General features: G+C 51.9%; 1 protein-coding gene across 1 annotated transcript in view; it reads right to left on the bottom strand.

Annotated features, from left to right (window-relative positions):
- Window positions 1–13268: 13268 nt before the first annotated feature.
- The window catches only part of IL2RB (interleukin 2 receptor subunit beta), a gene marked incomplete at its 3' end in the record, with an annotated part of 38836 nt that continues 25973 nt past the window's right edge, over window positions 13269–26131 (bottom strand). The window contains exons 3-11 of the mRNA XM_080939327.1: window positions 22999–23119; window positions 22290–22404; window positions 21652–21733; window positions 19474–19579; window positions 17813–17961; window positions 17165–17330; window positions 16385–16505; window positions 15630–15714; window positions 13269–13958 (exon numbers count right to left, since the gene is read on the bottom strand). Of these exons, the coding sequence (XP_080795453.1) occupies window positions 13269–13958; window positions 15630–15714; window positions 16385–16505; window positions 17165–17330; window positions 17813–17961; window positions 19474–19579; window positions 21652–21733; window positions 22290–22404; window positions 22999–23086 (1602 nt within the window). The 5' untranslated portion in view covers window positions 23087–23119. The remainder of the gene's footprint in view (window positions 13959–15629; window positions 15715–16384; window positions 16506–17164; window positions 17331–17812; window positions 17962–19473; window positions 19580–21651; window positions 21734–22289; window positions 22405–22998; window positions 23120–26131) is intronic.

Below are 26131 nucleotides of genomic sequence, written 5' to 3'. Positions count from 1 at the left end.
AAGCAACTGTCCCCTTCCCCAATGTTCCTCTTCTGCTGAGCTCCAGCCTGACCCACAAGCCCTGATGTGAATTCTACACTCAGTAGAGACATCAACCTCCCCGAGAAGATCTCCCAGAATGCCCCTGGAAGGATGATGGCCCCACCAGTGAAACTGACCAGGTAGGTGTGCTCCCTGACCCATGATTTAAAGCCCCTTGAATGGCATAATCTTCTCTCCATGTGGAACATCTGGCAGACTAGGCACCTGCTCCACACCCTCTCCCACCCCCTTGACAGTGGAGCCTTGTCCGCCCTCTGCAAGCTGAGTTCACAGGGACAGGACTCAGGCAGCACAGTGTAGATCTGGATTTGACCACAGTGTGAGAGTTCTAATCCAGCCATGGACTGGATGGCAACGCACAAGCCTCATCCCACCTCCAGCAACCTCAGCCATTTGCTTTCCTGTCTCTTCCTAGTGGTTGACGAATCAGACACACTGGGAGATGAACTCCCTAAGACTGAGCAGAAGGCCCAAGTCGGGACTCTGACCCAGGAACATGGGAGGTACATGTTGGCACTTAGCAGAAGTCCTGCTGTGACCCACTGAAGCTAGGGACCTGAGTGTGAGCCACAGGGAAGGGACAGTTGGGAGCTCCTGCCACACACATAAACCCCTGCACACCCACCCCCAGATATGAGACACACACATATAAGCACTCACACATGCATGCACGAATGCACACACACATACACGCACACCAACATACACACCAGCTCCGGCCTACAAGCCAAGAGTGCTGTGTATAGATCGCACACCGACGCAGATTAGGGCTTTGGCCCTGTCTTGCTGTTCGGAAAGCCCAGGACGTGAAGCTGTATGTGGAATAAAAATTAGGCAACCAGGCCCATAAACTGGGCCTCTCTTGTCTCTGTGCACCTGAATCACAGGCCATCTGGTCCCTGGAAGCTCTCCGGCACCCTGCACCCTAGGCTGAGTTAGGTTCGCTCCACCCACCCTTCCCCAATGGCAGCTCGCAGTCGGTACACCCTGTAGCCTCTGTGCCTGGTCACTCTGGCCGAGGAGGCCCTGCAAGCCACCTCAAAGCTCCAGTAAGCCAGGTCTGACTCTTGGAGGAGATGCTGTCACCAGGCCTTTCATGGATCCTGGTCCCCTGTCCCAGAGGCCCCTGCTTACCTTCAAGAGTGATAGGTAGGTACTGGGCCTGCACACAGGCCTGGAAGCCTCTGTTTATCCAGGCCAAGGTCTCTCCACCCCCAACTGGCCAGCTTAGGTTGGATCAATGGCCTGGAACCATGGCTGGGGTGTCTGGCCCTTGTCCCTTGTGGCCTGTGGCCCCAAGTTCCATGGGCCTCCTGTCAGGTCCAGGGCGACAATGTAACTGAACACAGGTAAACAGGCAGGAGGCAAGAGGCAGGAGGCAAGTAATGCCCGCCTCTCTAACCCCGCCCTATCCCATGGGTGCCCGGGGGCTGGACCTGCAGGAGCAAGAGACCTGAGCTCTCCCCTGGGGCCTGTTGCTTGGTGATACTCCTCCTGGTTACAGACCCTGGTCCCCTAAGAGCGTGAGTGGGAAACTGCAGAGGCGGATTCAGGTGAGAACAGGGGCTCACATAGCTTACACTGGCCTTCTGGAGACCAGGGAAGTGGGTAGGGGGAGGGGACACTTGACACCCTCTTCCATTAATCTAGGAATTAGTTCGTATTCTATGAAACCGTGTTGTTCACTGACCACATGTGTCCCTTGGACATGAAATGAGCGAGAATGAGTTGAGATGGGCTCCCAGGTAAAACACATTCCAGGTTTCCCAGATCCTGAGCAAGAAAAAATAAATAAATAACTAAATAATAAAGTCATCTCCTTGCTCATTTGGAAACTGGTTACAGATCGAAGTATTAGCTTGGCTATCCTCTTGGGTTAGATGAAGAGTGCGAAGATGAGTCCCACCCACTTCTCTGCATTTTGATGTTCCATCTGGAAGATTGAGGCTGTAAGCCAGGCTCATACTAGAATCCTATGGGACAGTGCTGCTACTGAGGGGCTGAATTTCACCCAGACATGTGACTGCCCTGTGGCAGCCGGAGACTGGGAGAGAGTAGATGGAGTGTGCTGAGCTGGAAAGGACCATCTAGGAAAAAAATGGACCCTTGTAGGGTCAAGGGTCAAGCCCACACGCTTGGGTAAGGACCCAGACAGAGCTGTTGGGATGATGGTAAGGAGAGCTACCAGCCAGATAGGATATGAGCCAGGGGATCCTGTAGAGAATTGTGTGTGTATCTGAGACTCAGTGTGCTGTGAGCACGTGTTTCCCAGTGTGTACTTGTGCGTATGCGTGTGTGTACTAGGTATGTAGGATATATGTGTGCAGTGTAGAATGCATGTGCGGACTGATGACATATGTATAGTTAGGGTTGTATGTGTGTGTGTACTAGGTATGTAGGATATATGTGTGCAGTATAGAATGCATGTGCGGACAATGCATGACATATGTATAGTTAGGGTTGTATGTGGGTGTGTGTGTAAAACAAATGGATGACGAACATGCCTGTAGGGTGGAGTGGGTGTGTGCAAGCGTGGAGCACGGAGATCTGTGTGTGAGTGTAAGTGGGTATGTGCCTGTTCACGGTGAGACGGACGTGGGTTGTGAGGCGGGAGGTGGGTATGGAGCTGTGAGGCACAGGTGGAGTGAGAGATGAACACGGGGCGTGAGGCAGGGTGGGGGAAGCCATGGAGTGGTGAACCGAGTGTAGAGAGAGTGTGAACACACACCTGCTCTGAGATGCCGGCTGCATGCTCAGTGGACATAGACCATTTTGTGCTAGAGGAACTAGGGCAGGTCCCTGGCCTTGAGTCGTGTCCCCTGGGTGACTCATGGCAGCTATTAACCCCTTCTGGGCCAACAAGCAAACTGTGTGAGAGCCCAGTGTTGCGAGCATGGAAAGGTGTAGTTAGGTATGACTCGGAGCAAAGGTGGCTCTCTTTACTGTCTGGGTCCCAAACATGTGGGCCTGACCCCTGACCTATGAGGTCCTTCCCAGCCCAGAAACTCAGGATGGGAACGAGGTCCATACACCACTAGGACCCAGACACCCTGAGCCCCTCTTCTGTGCCCTGTCCTGTTCTCTGGAATTCCAAGTGGCCTAGGCCCTGGCCGAGGCAGGAAGGTAGCTGAGTAATCTCAGAAAGATCTTGCACAATTGGTGGCCTCTGCACCTGATGACTCCAGCCATTGATCCACCCAGCCTGGGGAAGGGGCTGACCCCAGGAGGGCAAGGATCTAAGATCCCTAAGATCTCAGAGCCTGGAGCCATAGCTGGGGTAACTGGTCCTCCCTTGTCCCCACAGCAGAGGCAATAGAGACACACTTCCACATAAATGCCACAAGGGTCTCAGCTCTCCTGGGATTCAGCACAGTGCTACTGCTTGTCAGGCCCTGGGCCCCTAGACCCACAGGCCTGGCTGCTATAGGTAGGGGTACACAGAATGGCAGATACAGGCCTAGAAGCCCAACATAACCAGGTGACAAAAGTCAGCCCAGAGATCGGAGAGTCAGGGTGATTAGAACCCAAGTCTTCCTGTCTGCCGTCAAGACATGTCATCTCCTCGGATTTCCACCTCAGGCTTGACAGAACTGAGTTGTTGAGGGAAGCAAGTTGTGACATGGACTATAATGATATATAAAAAGGGGGACTCGAAGACAGACAGTCAGACAGACAGACACAGACACACAGACAGACAGACACAGACACACACACTGCAAGTGAAGGCAGAAACAAGATCAACTCTATGTAGAGGCAAGGATAGCACACAAGTCAATAACCACTGGATTCCAGGGTGAGGCTTAGAATAGATCCTCCTCCTCCTCCTCCTCCTCCTCCTCCTCCTTTTCCTCCAGGAGGCAGCGACTCACGGACACCTTGATCTTGATCTTGTAGCCTGAATCATTTGCGAAGCACACTTCCGATGGTGATAGCCTGTGCTTTGTCCCAACAGCCTCAGTAAACTCTCCCAGGCCTAACAAACCAGGGCAAATGAGATTCAGCCTCTTCCCAGGGCACGCATGCAACAGGGTGCTCCTTTCAGGCTTATGTGCAGCGCACTGTCTCCAGGGACCACACAAGTCAGGGCACATAGGTAACAGGCTGCAATTACTGTCTATAGGAGAATCTGAAGAGCTGAGATGCTAAGATAGACTCTTCTTATTCAGTCATGGGTCTTTTCTGCAATGGGATGATGTAAGCTGGGACAACCCCTCAGGGACTGTGCAGGAGGTAGAAGAGTTGGTCTTGTTGAGATGCACCAGTGGGGCCCACTTTTCCTTGGGGGTACGATGAAGGAGGGAGAAGACTGTTAAATTGTTGTTGATAAGATTCTATGGTGAGCCCCCCCTTTAATGCTTGTTTTTCTCTTTAGTAAGATAAGATTTAGGGCACAGGGTAATTCAGTTCCCAGAGTGACTGGTGTTGGATGCTTCGCTGATGTCACAACCATCTTGAGCAAAGGATTAGCAATTGAACAGCCACCTAGACGGTCCTCAGGCCAACAATTTGAACACTCCCTGGATACCTTGAGGAAGCTACCTGGCAATGATAAGCTGCTTGCTAACAAGGAGTCACGCCAGCCGCAGAAGGCACTGGAAGGCATTATCTCAGCCGGGTCAGACAGTTTGTGCTGGACTTGGTGAACTCTAGATGACCCTGCAGATATTTCCACCTAAGCCAGAGGGATAGCACCTCCCCCAAACGATGCAGAAGAAGGCCTGAGGTCAGCCCAAAGTCAGTTCTTTGTTTGCACAAAGTTTGCCACAATTGGTGCAAATATCCGTGCAACGCCCACTTCTCATCTATGGAAGTAGGGCATTCAGCTCCCTTTGCTAGCCAGCCTGGAGACACTTTACTGTGTGGTCCCCAGTTTGGTGACATTAAGTCCAGTAAGATTTTCTTGAGTTGGCTCTTTTTGCCTGTGTTTGATCCTTGTCATTAATAGAATTGGCTGGTGACACCAAGAGAGGATCATGGGAGAGCAGCATTTTTAAGACAGCAGCAAGGAACAGGCATCACAAGAACAGCCAGGGGACAGCCGAGGGCTTTCAGAGCGTGGCTGGAGGAGAACTGTCAAGCAATAAGGGTGACAGAGCCCATGGCAGGTTCTAAAGATCTGAAGAGGAGAAACTGTGAGGCCTGGTCACTGGGCACGTCCAAGGGAGCTGCCCAGGATAGGGAATAAGTGTCTTCGTCACCGTAGTTCAGGTGTCATGACTGAGGAGCCTCACGCTCTGGGCCTGTAACGGTCATCACTATAGGGTGAGGGTTCCAGCATCCAGGGCTTGTATCCGAGCTGTGACAGAAGGCAGTGCCACCTGGTGCTTTCTCTTGCTATTGCTGAAGGCCACAGGTTATTACAATAGCTGACAAGTGCCAGGGTGGTTAAAACCCAGAGCGGTGAACCTCAAGTCCGAGTGTCTAGATTCCAAAGGTTAGAGCCATAGGCTCCCTGCACTCTGGAAGCCTCCAGGTGCACAAGTCTGGTGAGCCCTCCAGGGCCCAGAATGGCCAGCACCTAAAAAACTTCTCCTCACCTACCCGTGATTCCTCTCTGGGTAGAAAAAGGAACACAGCCAGCTGACACGTAACATTTTCCTAATAGGGTCTTATCCATGTTCTACATAGGCACACTCTGTTAGCAGGTATCTCTGTACTTTGGGCTGGTAGACACCCCTATACCCTGAAGTGGGCAGTGAAAGGACTCCCCAGTGATGTGAGCCTCTCTTGAACCCTTTGTAGGGAAGGTAGGAGAGGGCTCTAGGGCCCTGGTCGGACGCTATCCAGTATGTGTCTGTGAAGATGGAGCTGAGACCCACCCCCAGTACTTCTGCCTCTGGTGGCTGCTGGCAGAGCTTGACGCATGGGCCTCAGGCAGATGATTCCAAATGTCCAAGGGATCAGGGTTCAATAGCCAGCATCTTCTTTTTGTTGATCTTTACAGTCTGTAGCCAGAGCCCCACTAGAGACGTTTAGCTCAGGCTTGGCTCCTTTCCCTAGGTGTCCCAGCCAGCATCATCCACACTCAGTCTCCAAGGAGGCTTCACCTTCTATTAGCCGCATGCCCTCATTTCTGTTCCCGCAACTGTTTCTCTCATAGAATAGGCCCAATAACCGGAAGCCTGGCGGTGGTGGGAGGACCTGGGAACAGAGCTCATCGCTGCCATCCGTCAGAGCCCTAGTGATGTCTCCCCTCCCCAGTCTCCATCGGCACCCGGGGGAGGAATCCCAGCTGCACGAGCATCATTGTCACAGTGGGAGAATTTGCTTGCTAGCCAGCTTGCTCTGCTCCTGGAGACCTACTCTGCCCCATGCTGGAGCAGGGGTCACGATCCATCAAGTGGTGACACCTACCCGATGGCTGGAGTTGACCAGCACCAAGAGCATCCCATGAGCCTCAGGTGGGCTCCCACACAGCATGGTTCTAAGTCATCTGGACCTTGAATGGTGAGAACAGGGGAGGTGGGAGGGTAGAAAAAGGGGGAATTTTCAGGTGATGGAGGACCTCCACCTCTTACTGAGGCTGTAGACCAGCCTTCTGGTCCACCAGAAACATGGAAGCTAGAATTTTTTTTTTTTTGCTTCCTTCGTTCCACATCATAGATAAGAAAACTGAGGCTTCAAGAGGCTCAGTGGGACAGACCTGGGCAGGGACACAGTGACTTCCAAGTAAGGCTGGTGGCAGCTAAGATGGCACACCTGAGAAGAGGAGGAGGTGGCTCTTAGAATTATAAGAACCCTTATGATTCTTCTTCAGGATGCTTAGAGCAGATGTACGAAGGAGGAAGAGCCTAGGAAGGATGAAGAGGGGCAACAGAGACCATGTGCCCGCCCCCCAGGGATGCAAGGCAGACAAGAACAGCAACAGCAAGCAGCAAGCTGGGGGCTCCCCTATCCACCACCATCCCTGGGCCACCTGGTCACAGTCCTGTCCCCACCCACAGCTCTGACCACCATCACTCTCCTTAATACATTACATGCACTTAATTATTCTATCCTCATGACAGTCCTGATATTCCCAAAAGAAGGAAACTGAGGCACAGAGACGCTTGGGCATCCAGTAAGGTCACAGCTGGCTGGCAGCAGAGCCAGAACATCGGACAGGCTGCCCAGCTCCACAGGTCTGGGGCCACTGTCTTACTCTGTCCCAGTCATCAAGGGCTACAAGGGCATCTGCTTTCGTTCCCTTGCTCACCCTCCATCTGCCTACATATCATCGTCCTCCCTAAACGAGCATCGAATGAGCAAATGGGTGGGTTTGTTATTTCTCTCTGTCAAGTGCTTCCACATCTCACTGAATCTGAGCTGAGCACCCGCAAAGGCCCTTCCAGCATCTTCTTTTCTAGCCAAGAGGTCTAATTGTGCTTCCTAATGAGGTCTCATGCCAGGCTCCTCTGTGCCCTCCATGGTTAAGCTTTCACCATGAGACTGAGGCCTCTGTGGACAGTTCCAGCCCCAGGGCCAACACCTATGTCCTACCTCCAGCCGTGTGCCTGTGTGCTCTGTACATGCGAGGCCAGGTGCACAGAGGGGCGGAGAAGCTGGCCTCTCCACCAGCTGCTTCCTCCCCTCAGTGCCCTGGTTTCCTGGAATCAAGGGTACCTCCTGGCATTCTGCAGCCCAGGTCTCAAGCGGCTTCCTGCTTTGCTCTCTCAAGGCCCCCAATGGGTGTGTCACATCCCTGGTATCGGAAAATGTCAGCAGAGGGGCTGTCCCAGGCTGACACAGGGGTCAGGCTCAGAGCTTCTAGTGAGCTTAAGTTTCAGTACTGTTCCATCCCTCTACACTAAACTCCCCGTGGCAAGGGAGCAGCAGCCTCTTAGGTCTCAGAATCTACGGCTCTTGTCTCAGTAGGTTCTTGGCACATGGTGTGAGATACTTGTTAACATGAGCTTTTTTTTTTAAAAATATTTTCAAGATTTTGTTTATTTATTATATATAAGTACACTGTAGCTGTCTTCAGACACACCAGAAGAGGGCATCAGATCCTATTATAGATGGTTGTGAGCCACCATGTGATTGTCAGGATTAGAACTCAGAACCTCTGGAAGAGGAGTCAGTGCTCTTAACCCATGAGCCACCTCTCCAGCACTGGCACAGGCTTTAAAGAATGCTGACGATCTGAGCCAGCGGCAGAGTCGCAGATCACCCAGATTCACGTGCTTTCTCTCCACTGCTCTAGCTGTGTGATCCGGAGCGAGCCATCACAAACACTCTCGCGTTCAAGTCCCATCTGTAAAATGGGTTGAAAGAAGCAAACCGACAAACCAAAGGGCACATATGTGAGGCTGGTGCAATACTTCAAGCAGAGATTCTTCAGAGGAACTGCCTTAATTCAGGAGGGAAAACTCAGAAGACCTCCCAGATGTGGGAGTTCTTAAACGGGGTTCTGAGGGATCTGTAGGAGTCTGTGGGTGGACTGCTTGAGTCGAGGGCTGTTTCAACCTCAGAGACCGGAAACGATGGAAATCAGTTCTTTCTAGTTGCTGTTTGTAAGCACTCTCAACATCAGCCTCCAACTATGAAAGTGACACACAAGACCTCAGCATCATGTCACCTTCCAAGTGCTACCAAGAGCTGTAGGGTGTGAACACTGAGGATACTTGGAAGCAGCCTAGTGTGCACACTCATACACCGATGGTCACAGGGACCTGGATCTGATGAGACCCTGCCAGGGTCCCCGAGTCAGGGACAGTGACGGAAGAATCCATGGCTACATGCAGGGCAGCTCTGAGTGTCACCCAATGCAGAACTGTTTTAAGTAAAGCCGCGTTATGTGATCTCTTTTACTCAACTCAATTATGTGTTTTTTTAAAAGATGTATTTATTTATTATAGATAAGCACACTGTAGCTGTCTTCAGACACACCAGAAGAGGACATCAGATCCCATTACAGATGGTTGTGAGCCACCATGTGGTTGCTGGGATTTGAACTCAGGACCTATGGAAGAGCAGTCAGTGTTCTTAGCCACTAAGCCATCCCTCCAGCCCAATTATGTGGTTCTTAAGTGTGGCCTTTGTAGATTGTATCATGTTGCAATGTCAAAACAGACCCTGGTACCTAGATGGGTTACGGAGACAAGTGGGCAGAGGAGAAGGCGGAGCAGAAATGAAGCTGTACCTGCTGCTGCTTCTGCTGCTGGTGCCTGGCCTGCGGGATGCTGGGAGTCAGGTAGGAGGCTGTGGACAGAGGAAGGCTACAGTCCTGAAGAGGAGGGTGGAGTCCAAGGCTGCCTCACCTAACCAGCAGCCATGCTCTGACCAGTGGAGCAGTGAAAATGGTTTCTCTTCCTCCCACAGCACTGTGCACATTTCATCCTTTTCTTTCTTCGAAGCTGGTTAGCCAGAGGCTGAGACAGAGCTTTCTGCTTTTCTGCCTTTGGTAGTAGTGTCTACAAGTGGCACCCTGTGTACCCAAGATGTAAAGTGAATGAATAAAGAAACTGATAGAAGAAAAGGAGGAGGAAGAGGAGGAGGGGGAGGAAGGAGAAGAGTTGTATCCAGGCAAGTTTACATTCAGAGAGGTCTAGGGACCAAGGAGCTCAGAGCACACAGTCTCTTTCCACCAGCAGCTATACTTCTCAACTGCCCTCAGCCTCAGTTTTCTCATCTGAGAAGTGGGACAAAAACTCCTGCCTCTCACAGACATGAAGGCAATAGGCTTTTTTGGTAGAGGCAGAGAGAGTTGTTGTGTGTTTGTTTTTTTTAATGGGGTGGGCATTTTGTTTGTTTTTTGGAACATGAGCTTGTCAGGTAATCCAGACTGATCCAGAGCTCACCTCATCGACCAGGCCACCTTCAAACCTGAGACACCCCCTGTCTCAGCTCTTTGCTGTGGGGGTTTAGGAATGAGCCACCATCTCTGTCTCCAAGGTGCTTTGTTGTTTGGTTTTACTTTTGCTTCCCTGTTGGCTGGGGCATCACAATGATTAAGGCACAGCTAGATTTTTGTCTCAGACTTGAACAAACTGTCCCACCATAATTTATCTGAAACTCAAGATGCTGCTGAGAGTAAGGAAAGCAAAGCTGCAGGCTTGGGGAAGGAAACACAGGTAAGCCTTAGCCAAAAGGACATGGGAGAGGCCTGACGCCCTCTTCCCCTGGCCCTGGCCCTTTCTTGCACCCCCCAGATGTTCCTGACTGTTCCTTGCTCCCCACTTGCCACCATCTCCAGAGCCTAGTTTGTGTCTGTTCTCCAGCTGCTGTCTTTACCCTGAAATCTGATCCTGGGGGTCCTGGCACCCCCTTTCCTGCACTACCCTGCCAGCTGTGCTCTCCTGGCTCCACTCCCGCAATCTCCCTTGGATAGCAGTGGCTCTGATCTCCACCTGGCATATGGTGGCCCCTTCTCCAGGCAACACCAGCTCAGCATCTGCTCTCCCTGCCTAGAGAAAAATAAAGAGCTCCTTTTGTAGACGGAAAACGAGAGGCAGCGTGACCCAGACATGTCACTAGGTGCCAGTTCTCGTCAGCTGGGGCTGCCCCAGACACAGTGCTACAGAATCTAAGGCTGCATCCAGCCTTTGGTGGAAGGAAGGCTGTGGTTAAGTATTAATGTCTACCAATCATAGGTGCAATTGATTAGCAATGTCTACCAGGCATAATACAATCAATTAGTAATGTCTGCCATATGTGCAACTTCATGAATGCTAGAGATTATTGACTATTGTTTCTCAATACTCTGCAAAAATCCTGATGCTTGATAGGTGATCATTAGATGGCGAGAGAGAGAGAGAGAGAGAGAGAGAGAGAGAGAGAGAGAGAGAGAGAGAGAGAAGACAAGACACACAGAGAGAAACAGAGAGGCAGATAGACAGGTGATAGATCGACCCATGATCTGTTGGAACGCTTGCCCAAACCTGGATGTGGATTTGAGGGAGGTTGGGGCATATCTGTGCACAGACACCTGATTCCTATAAATGACCAAGATGTCCTCAAACAGACTTTCTTTCTTCACAGAGAAAGTTTTTCTCAGTCTCTAGCAATATCATCCTTCTCACCGGAGATGACATCGAGTTCCAACAGCAATGACAGACACCGTTCTGCTCAACTCTCTTGCTTGGAGAGCTGGGATGGGATGAGCTAGGCAGCAGTCAGTTACTAAGCTCCACCACCAGATCAGATCCAAATGCTACATAGATTTATTGTACCTGCTTTTTACAACCACCTCTTATTTATAGGAAGATGGGGTTTTAAGCCACAAAAGCGATATGAAGAAAACTCTTTAAATATATGTATTTAAAGAAACAAAAGAAGGTGAATGTGTTTTAAAACTTTCAAAATAATTGAAATAATTCAAAAGTGGCATGCACAGACCATTAAGAGAAAGAACCGAATCCTTCCCAGACCTCTTCAGTGTGGAAATAGGTTGTATTTTTTGTTTGGGAGCTGAAGCAAGAATCCTGAAGGTTTGCCCATTTGCCTGGGATACACAGTTAAGAATATGGATGCAGAGCCATTGCTGAGGTAGAGGAGGCTGGTGAAAGACAGCATCTTGTGGCAGGAGGGGACAGGCAGGATGGGACCTGAAACCCTCTGAACTGGCTCATTTCTTCTTGCTAACCAGGGGCCTTGCCCCAAGCACCTGTCCCCAGGACATCTGGTTGAGAGATACCCTACTTGGCTAGATCAGGCCCAGCCTCTGTGACAGACCTTCTGCACCAAGGCACCTCATAAACCGCTAGTCAGCCTGCGGTCCTGTGGTCTGACTGGACAGCCAGTGAGCAGTGAGCAGGAACCATGAGGGCAGGCACTGTGGGTAGGGCATCCATTAGTTAGGTCTGGGTCTCTGCTTCCCTGGGGAGATGGGCTCTGATCACTCTGGAACAGTGACAACACCAAGACTCTATGCTAGAGGAGCAGTCTGTAGAGAGCAGTGTCCCCCTCTGAGGGTACACTTAGCATGCTGTGCCGGCTTGGGCTGCTGGGTCTCGGGTCCCAGGTTCCAGTGAGCTCCTTCATGAGCTGGTGAGACAGCCACTGCTAGGTAGGTATTTGTGTCCGAACTGAGCCTTTCATCGAGAGGTCAGGAGATAGCCCGGAAGAAGGAAGATGGGTCAAGTGCTATCCCTTTCATCTTCTAGTGTGAGATGGGGAAGTCTGAGGGCTTCAGGAAGAAAGCCCCTCCCTCCTGATAGGCGGGACTTGCAGGTGAAGATGAGGGACTTCGGTACCTAGGTGGAGCACAATGAACAGTGCCTGCAAAGATGTGAACCCAAAAATGGGGGTTGGGGTAAAGACAGGAGTGAGGTGGGGTGGGGGATGGGGACTGACATGTCATGACTCCAGGAGACCCCAGGGGATGTCCCAGGAGACTCCAGGAGACTCCAAAGAACAGTGCTGACCCAGTGCTGTAGTATAAGCTTTTCTTGGCTCTGGGGATACATTAACAAACATGTACTTCTCCCAGATGTGGCATCAAAGGCACAAGTCCACTCAAGGCCAGCTTGGTGAAACTTTGAGCCTATTGACAGGGGAATATATGACCCCAAAGAAGCTGCTTCACAGAAAACCCCACCCCAGAATAGACAACAAGGTCCCCAAAGCAACATAGATGGAGCCCTCACCTCAATCAGCCCCCCCCCCCCACCTCTACATATACCAGCATCCCCCAAGAACACATAAAATAACTCATGCACCAGGGGCAGAATTACACATAGTTGGGGATGGGGTGCAGGAAAGTGCCCCTTTCCATCTCCTCCTTCTATGAGGGACCATCAACTGTCAACAGGACACATCCAGTTTTATCAGGATCTCTTCGTTTGGCTTGTCAAAGCTGCTCTGGTTAAGACAGTGTGCAGCCACATCCTAAGGACAGCTGCTCTCCAGCAGTGCTGGCGGGGCAAGAGTTAGGGCAGGAATTGGGGCAGAGAGAAAGTAGGGAGCCACAGCAAGCTCAAGAGTAGAAGTGGGGTAAGGTTGCATTTGTATTTGGGGAAGCAAGTTCTGGCTGCCCTGTTGAAGGCAAGCAGGCAAGTGTGAGGCAGGGAAAGGAAGCTAGTGACCTCATGACTAAATAGCACGGTGGAGCTGACCACGGCTCCCCACCCCAAACCATGGCTAGACCAGGAAGCATCAAGTGGAGCTCAGAAGTAGATGACTAAGTTTGGGGGTGGGGATAACTAGGGACAGTCCTCAACAGTGGACTGTCCTCAAGAGACCCCTTAAGGAGTCTCTCTTAAGCCTGACCTGATCCAGGCAGCTGCATCCCAATCCTGGCCACCTGCCTATATTAGGTGGACCGAATCTTGGGCCTGTAGTTCTTGAAGAGACAGATAGGCATCAGTGTTCAGAGTCAGGACAGGGCCCTGGCCTCTGTCCTGATCTTGCCCATGAGGGCTGCCCTCCAGGACACTGCCCTCCTGCCCAGAGCTAATGGTAGACACCCCCTCTCCATCCCCTCCTAGCACCAGCTCCAGAGGGTGCTGTAAGCCCATTGGATCAGGGGATGCTAGGGAGAGAAGCCCCTCCTGCGGGGAGATGGGAGGCCTTTCTTCAGGGGCAGTGTTGGGGGTGCTCAGGCTGGGGGAGAAGAGCAGCAGGTCATCCCTGGGAGGGAAGGCACAGTAGTCATCCTGTTCTCCAGACAGAGGCAGCAGGGGTGGGAGGGGAGGTCCCTCCGGCAGCCTTGGCCCGTCTTCCTCCACATCCTCCTCCATGCAGGGGTCATAGGTGAAGTACACCTGGCAGGATTCGATCTCCAAGGCGTTGGGCAGATGGAAGAAGAAGTAGCCCTGGTTGGTGAAGCAGCTGGCCTGTGAGTGGCCGCTGGGTGAGGGTGAAGGGGCCACGTCCTTCTGCAACAGGAGCAGCTGCACGGCCTTGGCATCTCTGTCAAGAACTTCCAGCGGGGAGATCTCAGGTGCAGGGCCCGCGGGGCTGAAGAAGGATTTGGGGACAGGCGAGGAGAGCCATTTCTGCCAGAGAAAAGGAGGAGAGTAAGTGGGCCGCTCCATGTCCTCCCCACCACCCAACTCAACTCCTTCCTCCTGTTCTCCATCCTTCAGGACCGCCCAGAGCCACCTTCCCCCCAACCCCCCATCCTGGAGTCATCCTGTATCCTTGACGACCTGATGGACTCTCTGAACTTGACAGCCTAGGCCACATGCTAGAAGAACACAGCCTCAGTTCTGGTTCACCTATGACTGGGGGATGTTGGCTAGGGGCTAGTGCGGCTGGCTACTGCACACCAGGACTGAATTAGGTATGAGAACACAGAAAGACAATCCCCACTGTCTTGGATGGTGTCAACAAGCTGGCCAGTGTCCCTGATAGCCCAGCCTGCTCAAGTCACAGGTACAGCAAGGACACAGGACATAGTGGTAGAGAACTGATGGACCCTCAGCAAGCTTCTCTGTCATGGCTACAGCCCTCAGTCTAACCTACATGTAGGTGGGGTGAGATTCATGACTAGGAGCCAGAAACATAGGCCCTGGTCACAACACAAAGAGGCTAAGGCATGGATCTTTGCTGACCCACAGTTAGCCAAGGTTTACTCACATTTGTCTGTTGGCCAGGACCTTACCACAGTCAAGGGCAGAAGGGATTTCAGGAAAAACAGAGTTGTTTTGGTTTTTTGATTGTTTGATTGATTGGTTGGTGTTTTGTTTTGTTTTGCTTTTGTTTTTGTTTTGAGACCAGGTTTCTCTGTATATCCTTGGCTATCCTGGAACTAGCTCTGTAGACCAGGCTGACCTTGAACTCACAGAGCTCCACCTGCCTCTGCCTCCTGAGTGCTGGGATTAAAGGCCTGTGCCACCATGACACAGTTTGGGAAAACAGTTTTTAATGGAGCTATTCACCCTACTACATGTACACTCAAACATGCAAGAATATGTGCACACAATACACACACACGCACACACACACACACACACACACACACATCATAGTAATATTATAGTAAGAGATCCTCAGTTCTAGGAGTCTCTCAGATATTCTAGAAGGGCCCTGCTCAGCCCTGAGGAGCACAGCCCATCCCAGCAGGACTAGAGCCCAGCCTGGACCTCCCACCCTCAGCACAGCTCCACAGGGTCCTCTGTAATACCACACCCAATCATGGAAGCCCGGTGGAGTTGGAGGTAGTACCAGAAGACTATCCACTTCTTGCCTCTAAAAGCTTCTAGCCTGAAGCAGGTAGACTAGGGAGAGAGGTGTTACAACTATATGGGCCACACTTTGAAAACAAACCCAGGTTTTGTGATTCCAGGTGCCCTGAGTCCCTTCGATGAGTCATTGGACCTGTCAGAAATCACTCTGCTCACTGGATCTGCTAGGAACTGCTCTGTTGGGGGCGGGGGAGACAGACAGGAATCCTTGCAGCTCCCTAACTCCTGTACTGTGCCTTGCAACATTCCCAGGGCCGTGCACACAGCAACGGTACTTTCCCCAAGTTGTACAAGTGTGGAAACTGAGGCACAGGGAAGATCTATAACGTATCCAAGTTTACAGAGCCAGGCAGCGGCGGAACCAGGGTTAGAGCCAAGGCCCGGTGCCTTAGGCTCACACATTGTCACCTGGTCACATCTCTACCTGGCAGCCTGCTCTTGGGCTGTCCATCAACCATGCCTCTGTTTTCTGACTCCTACCTGAAGGTCTCCCCCATGCTGGGAGCTCGGCTGAGAGAAGAACTCAGATGGGTCTGGGATGTGGCACTTGAGAACTGTCTTCAGCCTGCCCAGGGAAGAGGGGGAGGTGTGGAGAGTGAGACCAGGTAGGGGTTGGCACCATGTCCCCACCAGCAGTCCCACAACTCTGAGAGTAGGGTATGGGCCTGTCCCGTGTCCACTCTTTTATATTCAACAATGTTGACTGAGCAGTCACTAAGGGAGAACACTGCATGGGGTGCTGGGGACACAGGAGTGGACAACAAAGAAGGCCTCAGGCTGTGGACACAGACCCGAGTGCTAGTGGCTCTAGAGTGAGAGAGACCACACAGGCTGGAGAGGGAGGTAGGACAGAGACCTCCTGGTGAACACTCCATGGGTGGTGGTACCCAACCACTGCTTAGAAGTTGAATTCCTGTGTCACGTTCTACTCACTAAGCTACCCAGAACCTGGGCATAGCTAACGGAGAAGGGGAGGCACTTTCTGATTGGCACAGGGTTTCCAGTGGAGACCTTCAAGGGTCAGGATGTATTTACTGGTATGGTGAGGAATCTCTAAGGAGGCTTAGACAAGAGTGTGATGTGGTTGTAATAGACAGAGAGGACTGAGAGGAAACAGGAAAGACAGGGATTCCAAGAGCTTCAGGGAGGGAGCAGGGTACAGCCCATCGAAACCTAGAAAGATGTACATGCTGGAGACTGGGTGGGAAGGAAAGATGAGCCAGGAGTTTCCTTACCATGGTCCAAGGTACTGGCACTTGACCAAAATGTAGATGCACGACAAGAAGCCAAAGAAACAACCAAGGACCAGTAGAAGGTACCTGAGCCATGCCATGGGGAGGAGCTCCTTTGTGGGATCTGTCCAGGGTTCGAGAAGTAGAAGTTGAGACGTGGCCCCTCAAGAAGTTACACACATCCTAACAACAATCACAACCTGCTGGCCAGGCACCAGTGTCTAACCAGGCTTTCTTTTGCTGGGGACTCCGTCCTCGGTCCTGCTTAAGCCCAACTTTCCAGAAAATCAGGCTGTTCTTAAAAGCTACGTCCCCGAGGCATTCCCAGAAGAGCCCATGGCTGTCTTGTCTGACTCCTACCTCAGTCCCTGAGACCTTTGAGCACCACACCACACCTACAGCTTCCACGTCCCTTGAACTTGGTGTGATGAGAAATGGAGCCTCAAGGGTCCCCACCAGCATGGCAACTCCACAGTATATCCAGACTGAGATGCTATGCCTACTTTGTTTCTGGTCGAGCTACCTTGCCCCACAGCACCTGTCCTGCAGGGAAGGCTGGGGGAAAAAGTCACCCCTAGCCCTGAATTCTAGGGATTTAGAGCAAACACAAGGAAATAGTCTTTCTATCTCTCTGGTCATGGCTGATCCCCCTTCAGCAGCTCTGTCTCTGGGAAGTGAGCCCTTGGGAGGTGCCGGTAGATGAGGGGAAGTAGACTGACCCACCTCTGAAGCTCCCAGAGCACCTTGTCCCTTGCCCAGCTCCCCCCATGCCACCCACTGTACCTGCTGGCCTTGTCCGAAAGGCCAGGGGCTGGCTCCAGGGGCTCCAGGTTCTGTTTTTGCCTCGTTGAGCCATGACCCTCACCTGGAGCTCATATGAGGTGTCAGGGGTAAGCATCTCCAAGAAAATCCACTGCTGCCTCTGCTTGAGGTTTAATGGAGGTGCATCCTGGGCAGAGATGGGTGTCAGCTCAGCTCCATGGTCCCCTTCACCTCCCACAACTAGGTGGAGAGGCTAAGCAAACAGCCCTTTCCCCCAGCTTTCCCCAAAGCTCCCTGACTCCCTGGCTGCTGTGCCTCTGAGTCTCAGGGTCACCCTCCTTTCCTCCCCTCACAGTCCACAGGTTGGTAAATGGACAAGTGTATAGATGGCAACACTCAGTCCCCGTCATCCCTCCTGACACCGCATTCCCTGCAGCCAGGGAACACACTGCACTTAGAATGTGGAAAAGTGGCTGTCAAATCTCACAGGCTGGCTTACCAACTACATAGATATGGAATCAGATGCAACCCCAAGCAATAAACGCATGGGCAAAGCAGGCACTGTCAAGCCATAGAGGAGGACCAGGCTGAGTCAGCAGCATGTAGAAACAGACAGAGACATACACCAGAACAGGAAGCTGCAGAGGCAGAGGCTTGGCCATTCCTCACCTCCCAGCTCTGGCCCAGAAGACGTCTACGGGCCTCAAATTCCAAGTATGGCATAACGTAGTGAGAGACCTGGGAGACCTCCCAGCTTATGTTACATCTTTGGGTTTCAATGTGCAGGACTTGGAGGGAATGAGGGGCCAACAGGCGAACTGCAGACAGAAGAGAGAGGGAACAGATATCACGGACTAATCAGTATGATACCAAGAACTTGCCATCTAGTTTCCACCACACAACATCCCTAAACACCAACTCCTCTGCACCTGCTGTTCCTCCTTTTCTGTACCTGTTCCTCCTCTGCACCTGCTGTCCACCCTCCTCTGCAACTGCTGTCCACCCTCCTCTGCACCTGCTGTCTACCCTTCTCTGCACCTGCTGTCCACCCTCCTCTTCACCTCCTCTCTCTCCTCTGCACCTGCTGTCTACCCTCCTCTGCACCTGCTGTCCACCCTCCTCTTCACCTCCTCTCCCTTTACACCTGCTGTCTACCCTCCTCTGCACCTGCTGTCTACCCTCCTCTGCACCTGCTGTCTACCCTTCTCTGCACCTGCTGTCTACCCTTCTCTGCACCTGCTGTCCACCCTCCTCTTCGCCTCCTCTCCCTCTACACCTGCTGTCCACCCTCCTCTGCACCTGCTGTCCACCCTCCTCTGCACCTGCTGTCTACCCTTCTCTGCACCTGCTGTCTACCCTTCTCTGCACCTGTTGAGTGATTGGCAGGAAGCCTTGTTCTGCTTGAAAACTTATCTGAAAGCTGTGCAGGCATCATCTCACGTACTTTATCTTATCCATGTATCTGTATAATTGATGTATTTGTACTTATATAATTATATTTAAGTAAGACATAAATTTAAATAGTTGGAACATGTAACTATAATTACATAGCCTTTCATATAAAGTTATATCTGGGTATCCCACTAGTATCCACATGAAGTGTAAACATAAATTATAAACAGCTATGATTCGTTTCTCATTACACTATTTACACTAATAAACTAATCCAATATATTTGTTTATTAGTATTTGTAAGAGTGTGTTGGCATAGGCTTGGCAAGTGCTCTACCACTAGCCATGTGCCCAACCTGAGTGCATTTTAAGTGTGACATTTATTTCATTTTCCTGAGCTAAACTGCTTTAAGCCTGTAACCTTGAGATTCTGTCTGCCCACTGAACACTAGTTTTTTTTCCTGTGTCTTGAATGCTGAGCAGTTTGTGTGTCTGAACATAGTCCTTCCTGTCACAAGGACCTCAGTTATCCCCATTCTACAGAGAAGAAAACCAAGGCCCTAATGTGACCTGCCAGCCGGAAGCATCAAGGCAGGGCTGCGATTTGAGTTCTGCCTGGATCTCACCTTTGCCCCCTCTCTTCCCTAGAGGTGGCCTGGCTAGAAAGCACACAGCAATTCTACAAGAGCTGCCTGCCAGTTCCAGCCTGTAGTTGAGTGCTTCCTTGAGTGCTCTGAGAGGAGCTGCAGAACCAACAGAAACCCTCAGGGAGCTCCCAGCTCAGCAGGGAGACAGATCCACAAGCAGGTGAGAGTGGGAACCTTCCAGGCAGGGGTGGAGTGGGGTGGGGGAAGCTTTTCAGGTAGGCACCAGGACAGGCTTGGGAAAGGCTCAGCAGCTGCTGAGTGAGTCAGAACCCGTGCATACTCCATACTTACGGTTGTCAAAGGGACGGAAGTTGCAAGTCTCCACCCTATGCCAGGCCTTCTCTTCCCAGCATGCCACACTTAAGTGGAGGAGGTCAGCGGAGGTCAGTGACTGGGACTACAAAAGAGGAGAGGCAGAGGTATAGCTGCCAGAGGCAATTGAGAAACCATTAAAATGTCAAGGTAAGGACATGCTTTGCCTCTGCCCAGCTCTCTAAGGCGAGGGGCAGCCAATGTCTGTAACCAGCCAGGTTGTACTTTTAGCTGCACCAGACACATGGTCTCTCACAACTCAAGGGCCCCGTTCCAATAAAACTTTATTTACAAACACAGGTAGCAACTGGGTTTGGCGCAGAGAGCACTCATCCAGTGATCCCCGGTATAAACTGAAGTAGGCCACGAGGATTGGGAGGAAGTTCCCCATCACAAGAAAAGTGCAAGTAGCCAAGCCCCCAAGAAGGAATTAGAATTAGATATATTTGATAGCCTTGTCCCCAGAATCTTCTAGAAGGAGATGGCTAGGTGCTGAGCGTGTGCCAGATAGTCGCTGCTCACAGCTTTCGAGCACAGTCGTCCCTCCCCGTGCTGCTCCCTGAGCCCACTCAGCCTGACAGCAGGATGTGGGCTCACACAGGCCATGGCAGCCAAGCTCCCCAGAATGACCAAAGCTCAGAAGATGAATGGCTGACCCCCACCCCACCCCCACTCCTATGTCCACTCCTGAGTAGGAGGCAGAAGGAGGTTCACAGACAGGCCATGGTAGGACCTATGCTCTGGGACTCAGTGGTGGTTTGCAGTCTGAGCCTTGAGGCCTGGTCCTTCCAACCTGCACCAGCCTTGGAGCCTGACCGTCAGAGTTCCTTGACCCACCAATCACTTCATGGAGGACACTGCCTGCAGCTCTCACATCTGCTACCAGCTCAGGTGCACCCAATAATAGCATAGCTTGGCCACTACTGTTCCAGTTGGTCTGGAGGCATCGCCAGTACCAGGCTGCTGGGAGCTTCTGTCCCCTCTTCACTGCATAAATTACCTCACCGAACTCTCACCGCCCTCTGAGACAGACATGTACTATTGCCATTCCCATCAGTTAGCCCAGGGGACTGAAACACAGAGAGGGCTAGGGACTTGCTTAAGGCCACACAGCTAAGAAGGAATCAGACCAGGATGGAAGCCAGTTTCCTGCTAAGCTCCCCAACTGGTGTAGCTGGAGTCTTACCAGCTGTGTTGTGTGTCTCCTCTCTTTCTCTGAGAAAATGTGAACCTGCCAAAGGCTGGACGACACAGCCTGGACTCCCCATGGCAAACCCCTGCACTGCCTGGTCCTTACACTGCCCCTGCCTAGAGGGTTTAAAGAAAAGTTTATATCCACATGGTCTGAACCTGGGGACCTGCAACAGGCAGCTGAGAATATGGAAAAGCCACCAAGAGCCCATAGGCCTGGGGTCTTCCAGCTCAGCTGTCAGGGTTGAGTGACCTTGGCAGATACCACACCTCTCTGAGACTTAGATGCTTCCTTGGTAAGGAGACAAAAGCGCCAGGGTCTGCTTATGACTGTCAGCATCTTCTCTGTCCAAGAATGACCATTTAAAGGAGCTTCCACTTTCTTTCCTATTTTATGGGAGGAGAAACTGAGGCACTGAAGCTGCACAGAGTCACTGAGATGTTGTGAGGTAGCGCCAGGGTCTGGATGCTCAACTCTAGCACACCGCTGTCCCCTACACCCTAGATGCCGAGGCCTCAGCCAGAGTCTGACATGATTGTCATTGTCTGGGATGCAAAAGGGTGACAAGGCCCACAGAGGAGAGTTGGGCTGACAGTTTGTGAAGGGGCAGCACAGATACAGAACCAAAACCTCAAAACCCATCTCCAGTTCCTCCCTCTCAGTCCAGATGGCCTGGTCTGCATGACCAAACTGATGCTGGCAGAGGTCCAGGCCTACCCGAGACCTCAACCCACAGCTGGAAAGATTTGACCACACACACACACACACACACACACACTATACACACTCACACACACACACATACTCTCACACACATATACTAAACACACACACACACACACATGCTTTCTCTCTCACACATACACTACACACACACTCTCTCTCACACACATATACTACACACACTACTACACACACACACACACATACACATACACACACACACTGTTGCTCATGCTACTTACGTCTGGGAGGAGCCCGAGAATCAGGTTGCAAGCCCAGGATGCCTGACTCACAAGGATTAGCTCACAGGTTTGGTTCCAGAGTCTTGCAGAACAAAAAAGTCACATTAGAAAGCAAGGCAGGACCACAGAGCCATTCAAGGACCCTTCTCAGGCCCCATTGCGCCAGAGACAGCAGCACAGTCAGCGAGCAGTCTTTGATTCTCCCAGGGCTCTTTCCCTCCAGAATACTTTTTAATGCTCTTCCTGACCCTGCCCAGCCTGGCCTCTCAGCAGGGTCAATGAATGACCAAGAAACACAACTCAATTCAGCCCAACCCTCACCTGAGAGCCCCCAACTTCCAGGCAGCTAACATCAGCCTGAGGAGACCTATGATTCCCCAGACACCAAACTCACACCTTGATTACCTCTTCCATGAAGTCTAACCTTGCATGAAAGGCTCACAGCCACTGTCCCCAAACAACCTGGTCCAGGACCTTGCCAGCTCTCAACTAAAGCCTGGATCACGCTCACTTTCAGGGACCCAAATGACTGCGTGTCTGAACCTGGTGCTAAGCAACTGTGACCCTCGAGCCCAGGATTCCACAGCATGGCGGTCCCACAACCCCGAGGTTCTGCCCTGAGAGCAGGTCACACTCACCTCATGTTCGACTTGGCATGAAGGTGACAGGTTGTGACATTCGGGACCTCTTTGTGGCTCCACATGCAGGAGACATTGGCTCTTGAGTTGTAAAAGCACTTAAGATGGGAGCAGTCTGGGGGCAAAGAGAGGTATTGAGTGTCTGGATGTGGGACACACATGGCCTCAGGATGTGTCCACTACCCTGTGCCTGCCTCAGGAATAGGTAGGGAACTCAACTGGGCAGAAAAGGAAGTCAAGTTCATTTCCTTGCCGTGTATGTGTGTGTGTGTATGTGTGTGTGTGTGTGTGTGTGTGTGTGTGTGTGTGTGTTCATGTGCATGCCTGTCAATTCTCCTTCTACCAGGTTGTCAAGTTTGTGGTTTGTCCAGTGAGCCACTTTGTCAGCCTATTCCCGACTTGTGTTTTTTATGTGAGTGTTGGGACTCTGGACTCCAGTTCTCTCGCTTGCATGCCGGGCACTCTGCCCACTGAGCCACCTGTCACAACTCCAATGCAGACCATATCAAAGGGAAGAAACAGAGCTCCTCCTATCCACGTAGAGACACTCAACGGCCTCTATCTGTGTCTGGGAGAAGCCTGCTCAGGCTCAAGAAGATGGATACCTGCCCTTGGGTCCCACCGCCTTGTCCCTCTTCCCCTGCCTCCTGGGGTAGCAGGAATCTGGGATGTGACCTCCCACTGGGACATCAAAACGTTGGGTCCTCACCTTCCATTGCTGTAGATAGCCAAGGTGTAGCCAGGAGCAGGAGGAGGATACAGAGGGACAGACGCCAGGGAAGAGCAATGGTGGCCATCACATCCAAGAGGCAGAGCTGAGGACGCAAGCCCTAAGCGGAGAAAGAGAGCAAAGTGAGAACAAGTCACAACCCCACCGGACTCGGCTCTGTCCGGCCAGAGAGCAGAGCAGCCCCAGGCCCTCTGTCTCACATGAGCTCACTCCCTTCCTTCCCGATCCGGATCAGCCGCCCTCTCCTTCACATTTTACCTCAGCACTGTTTGTTTGTTTGTGCACACTGATAAGTGAGTCTGTCCCTCGGGGTGTGTCCTAAAACCTCCAGGGATTAAACTAAACCTCGGACCAAACCAATCTTTACGTCTACCCTGTACTTCCCTACAAATGATCAGCTCATCACAAGAAATTGATGGCAGTTGGTGGTAATACAAGACATTCCTTGCGACAGCCACTGGCTCTCCGGAGCACGGTGCGAATGAGGTCTCTCCCACCTGAAGTATCTTCTTCTGTACCCAGGTGAGGACTCAGGACTGTGAGCACTGAACAGGTGATTGGAGAGCTTGGGTGACCAGTGGCTGAGCAGCATCCATATTACGGTTGCTCTGGGCAAAGTTGCTCAGGCCCCGTGCAGGACAGAGAAGAACAGCTCAAGACTTTAGCGCGTGAGTTAGAACAGTGTTCAGTTTGAAAACACACAAGCATGCAAGCACACACGCACGCACGTGCCTGTGGATACGAGTCATAGACAGTCCACAAGGACATTTGGATTCCATTCGTTCCTGGGTCTCTGGTTTCCAAATGAATAGCTATCACAAGGCCACCTAGAGCACCAACTTCAGCCCCCAGGAGCCCGGAAAGCAAGACTGTGCCCTGCCCTAGGTGACTCTTACAGTCTACACAAGCTGGTGGCTCTGGCCCGGTCCTCTAAAAGCCTCTCTGGAGTTGTCCTTCCCACAATGTCCCCAAGGCTCCTGGCATTCTTTAAGTCCCATTTCCCACCCACCCCCTTTCTGCCAGTTCTGTAGCACTCCCCCTGGCTCCCCCATGAAAGAAGGACAATCTGCCTTGGGTTGCTATCCATCCTCTGGAATGACATCGGCCTGCCTATCAGAGCAGAGTTCCAGCTCCACCGTGCTGAACTTGTAGTACAGGAAGTCTTCAATGAATGCACACACCGAAGTACTGTGTTCAGGGCTCTGTAGGGCAGCGAGTGACATGGGGCGGCCTGCCTGGTGACAGTGCTTGTCCAGTATGCTCACTGAACACTGTTCAGGCCTTGTGCTTTCATCAGCTGGAGACCAAGGCTCCCGGGGCCAAGTCTACAGAGCTGAGATTCCACCCAGGACCTCCCTACCCTGGACGATCAGCTCCCTGAAGGTGTTTGGGTAGAGAGGGAGCCCTAATAGATCCCTGAAGAGCCCACACAGGGGCTTCCACAGCCCCTCATGAGCCCAACATGATCTGAAGCACTATAGGTCTTCGACGAGGCAGCAAGCCAGGTTAGACCCAGACATCTGAGCAGCCTCAAGATAGGAGAGATGGGAAAGGGAGAAGGGAAAGGGAAAAGATTATAGCCAGACCACAAGCCCCGACGTAAAGCACAGAATGCCTAGGAAAAGACACTCAAGCCTGCTCTCCACCAATGGCTGAAGAGACACAGGAGCATCTACCCATCATGAATAGCATTAGATGAAAGAACATATGGAAGATTCTAGAAAGGTCAGGTTAAGGGCAGGGTAGCTCCAAGCAGTCACGGTAGTTGCTGCCTCCTTCAGCAAGAGGGAAATGAAATCTCTGGGAGACCAAGAAAAGCACTCAAAACCAAATAGCCCGAGGCCAGCCTTGGACAGAGCACGCACAGCCCAAGACCTCAGTGTCCCAGGCACTGTCCCCCTGAGGCTCACCCACGCATGCCCTTCACAATTACCAGACGTTCTCACCCCTGACTCATATGTCTCCACTGAGGCCCTGACAAGGTCTGTCATCCCACAGGCCCAGGCTGCTCTAACTGGGTCACCTGATTTCCAGTACAATGATGATGTTGGTGGAGGAGGGTCAGCCATGAGTGACAGTCACATCATGCTCCCTGCGTCAGACTGACCCACACACGTCACAGAGTGGTTTCACAGCGCAGCAGGTTCTGTGACTGCTCTTTCCATATGGGAAGATCAAAGCATACACCAGTCTGTCTCCCTGTTTCCCGGGATAAAAGGAGCAAGTTCTAGCGCTGGGGCAGTTTGAGGCCCCACAGGTCTGTGCAGTCCAGAGTCAATTGAGGGCAGATGACAAGCAGGGGCTTATCTATCAGACCTGGTGACCTTTGACCTCAGAAATCCTTTCTCTGGCCACCTCCCGAAAGATACTCACATTCATAAACACACACACACACACACACACACACACACACACACACACACACACACAGCTCACCACTTGCTGTTCAGCTGAGGAGTATGTGAAAGAAAGGGGACCTTCAAAGATAGCTCTGCCCTCCTCAGCCATCCACCTTGGTCCTGAAGTGGTTGGTCCTTGCTACAAATGCAGCTAAAGGTGGAAAGTTCCTACCTCAGGCAGCCTTGGAGATAGAGCCCGGTGCCTGGAGATGCTCCTGACCTCTCTAGCCACTCAGTAATGTGAGAGACAAATCTAAGCCAGACCCATACCTCTGACCTCCAGCCTAGGGCCCTCAGAAACCTGCCAATCAACATAGCTGACTACACAGCCAGGTCCCGGGGAAGATTCCTTCTCTCACTGAGGAGTATTCCTTAAGCTGAGACACACTCCCCAGGAGGAGTGAGTCAGGGTTGGATTCCACCTGTCCCAAACACAACATGCAGCCTCTGAACACTGACTCCAGCTATTCAACCTTTTCCTCCACTCTTTTGAGCTAAGACCACCATACAGGGCCCAGGGAAGACCCTCATAGCCAAAATGGCTCACAGCCTCCCACAGAATAGACTGGGAAGAAGCCACTGTGCCCTGACATTGAAAGGGGCTTATTCTTAAAGGAGAAGCCATGACAACCAGGTTACCCCATCCCCAGGGGATCCTCAGACAAGGTTAAGCGTCAAAGCCCAGACAGAAGCTACAAAGAGAACAAAGTCAG

The sequence above is a fragment of the Micromys minutus genome (genome assembly GCF_963924665.1).
Source record: "Micromys minutus genome assembly, chromosome: 27".
Lineage (NCBI taxonomy): Eukaryota > Metazoa > Chordata > Mammalia > Rodentia > Muridae > Micromys > Micromys minutus.
This window is presented reverse-complemented; position numbering and strand designations above follow the sequence as displayed.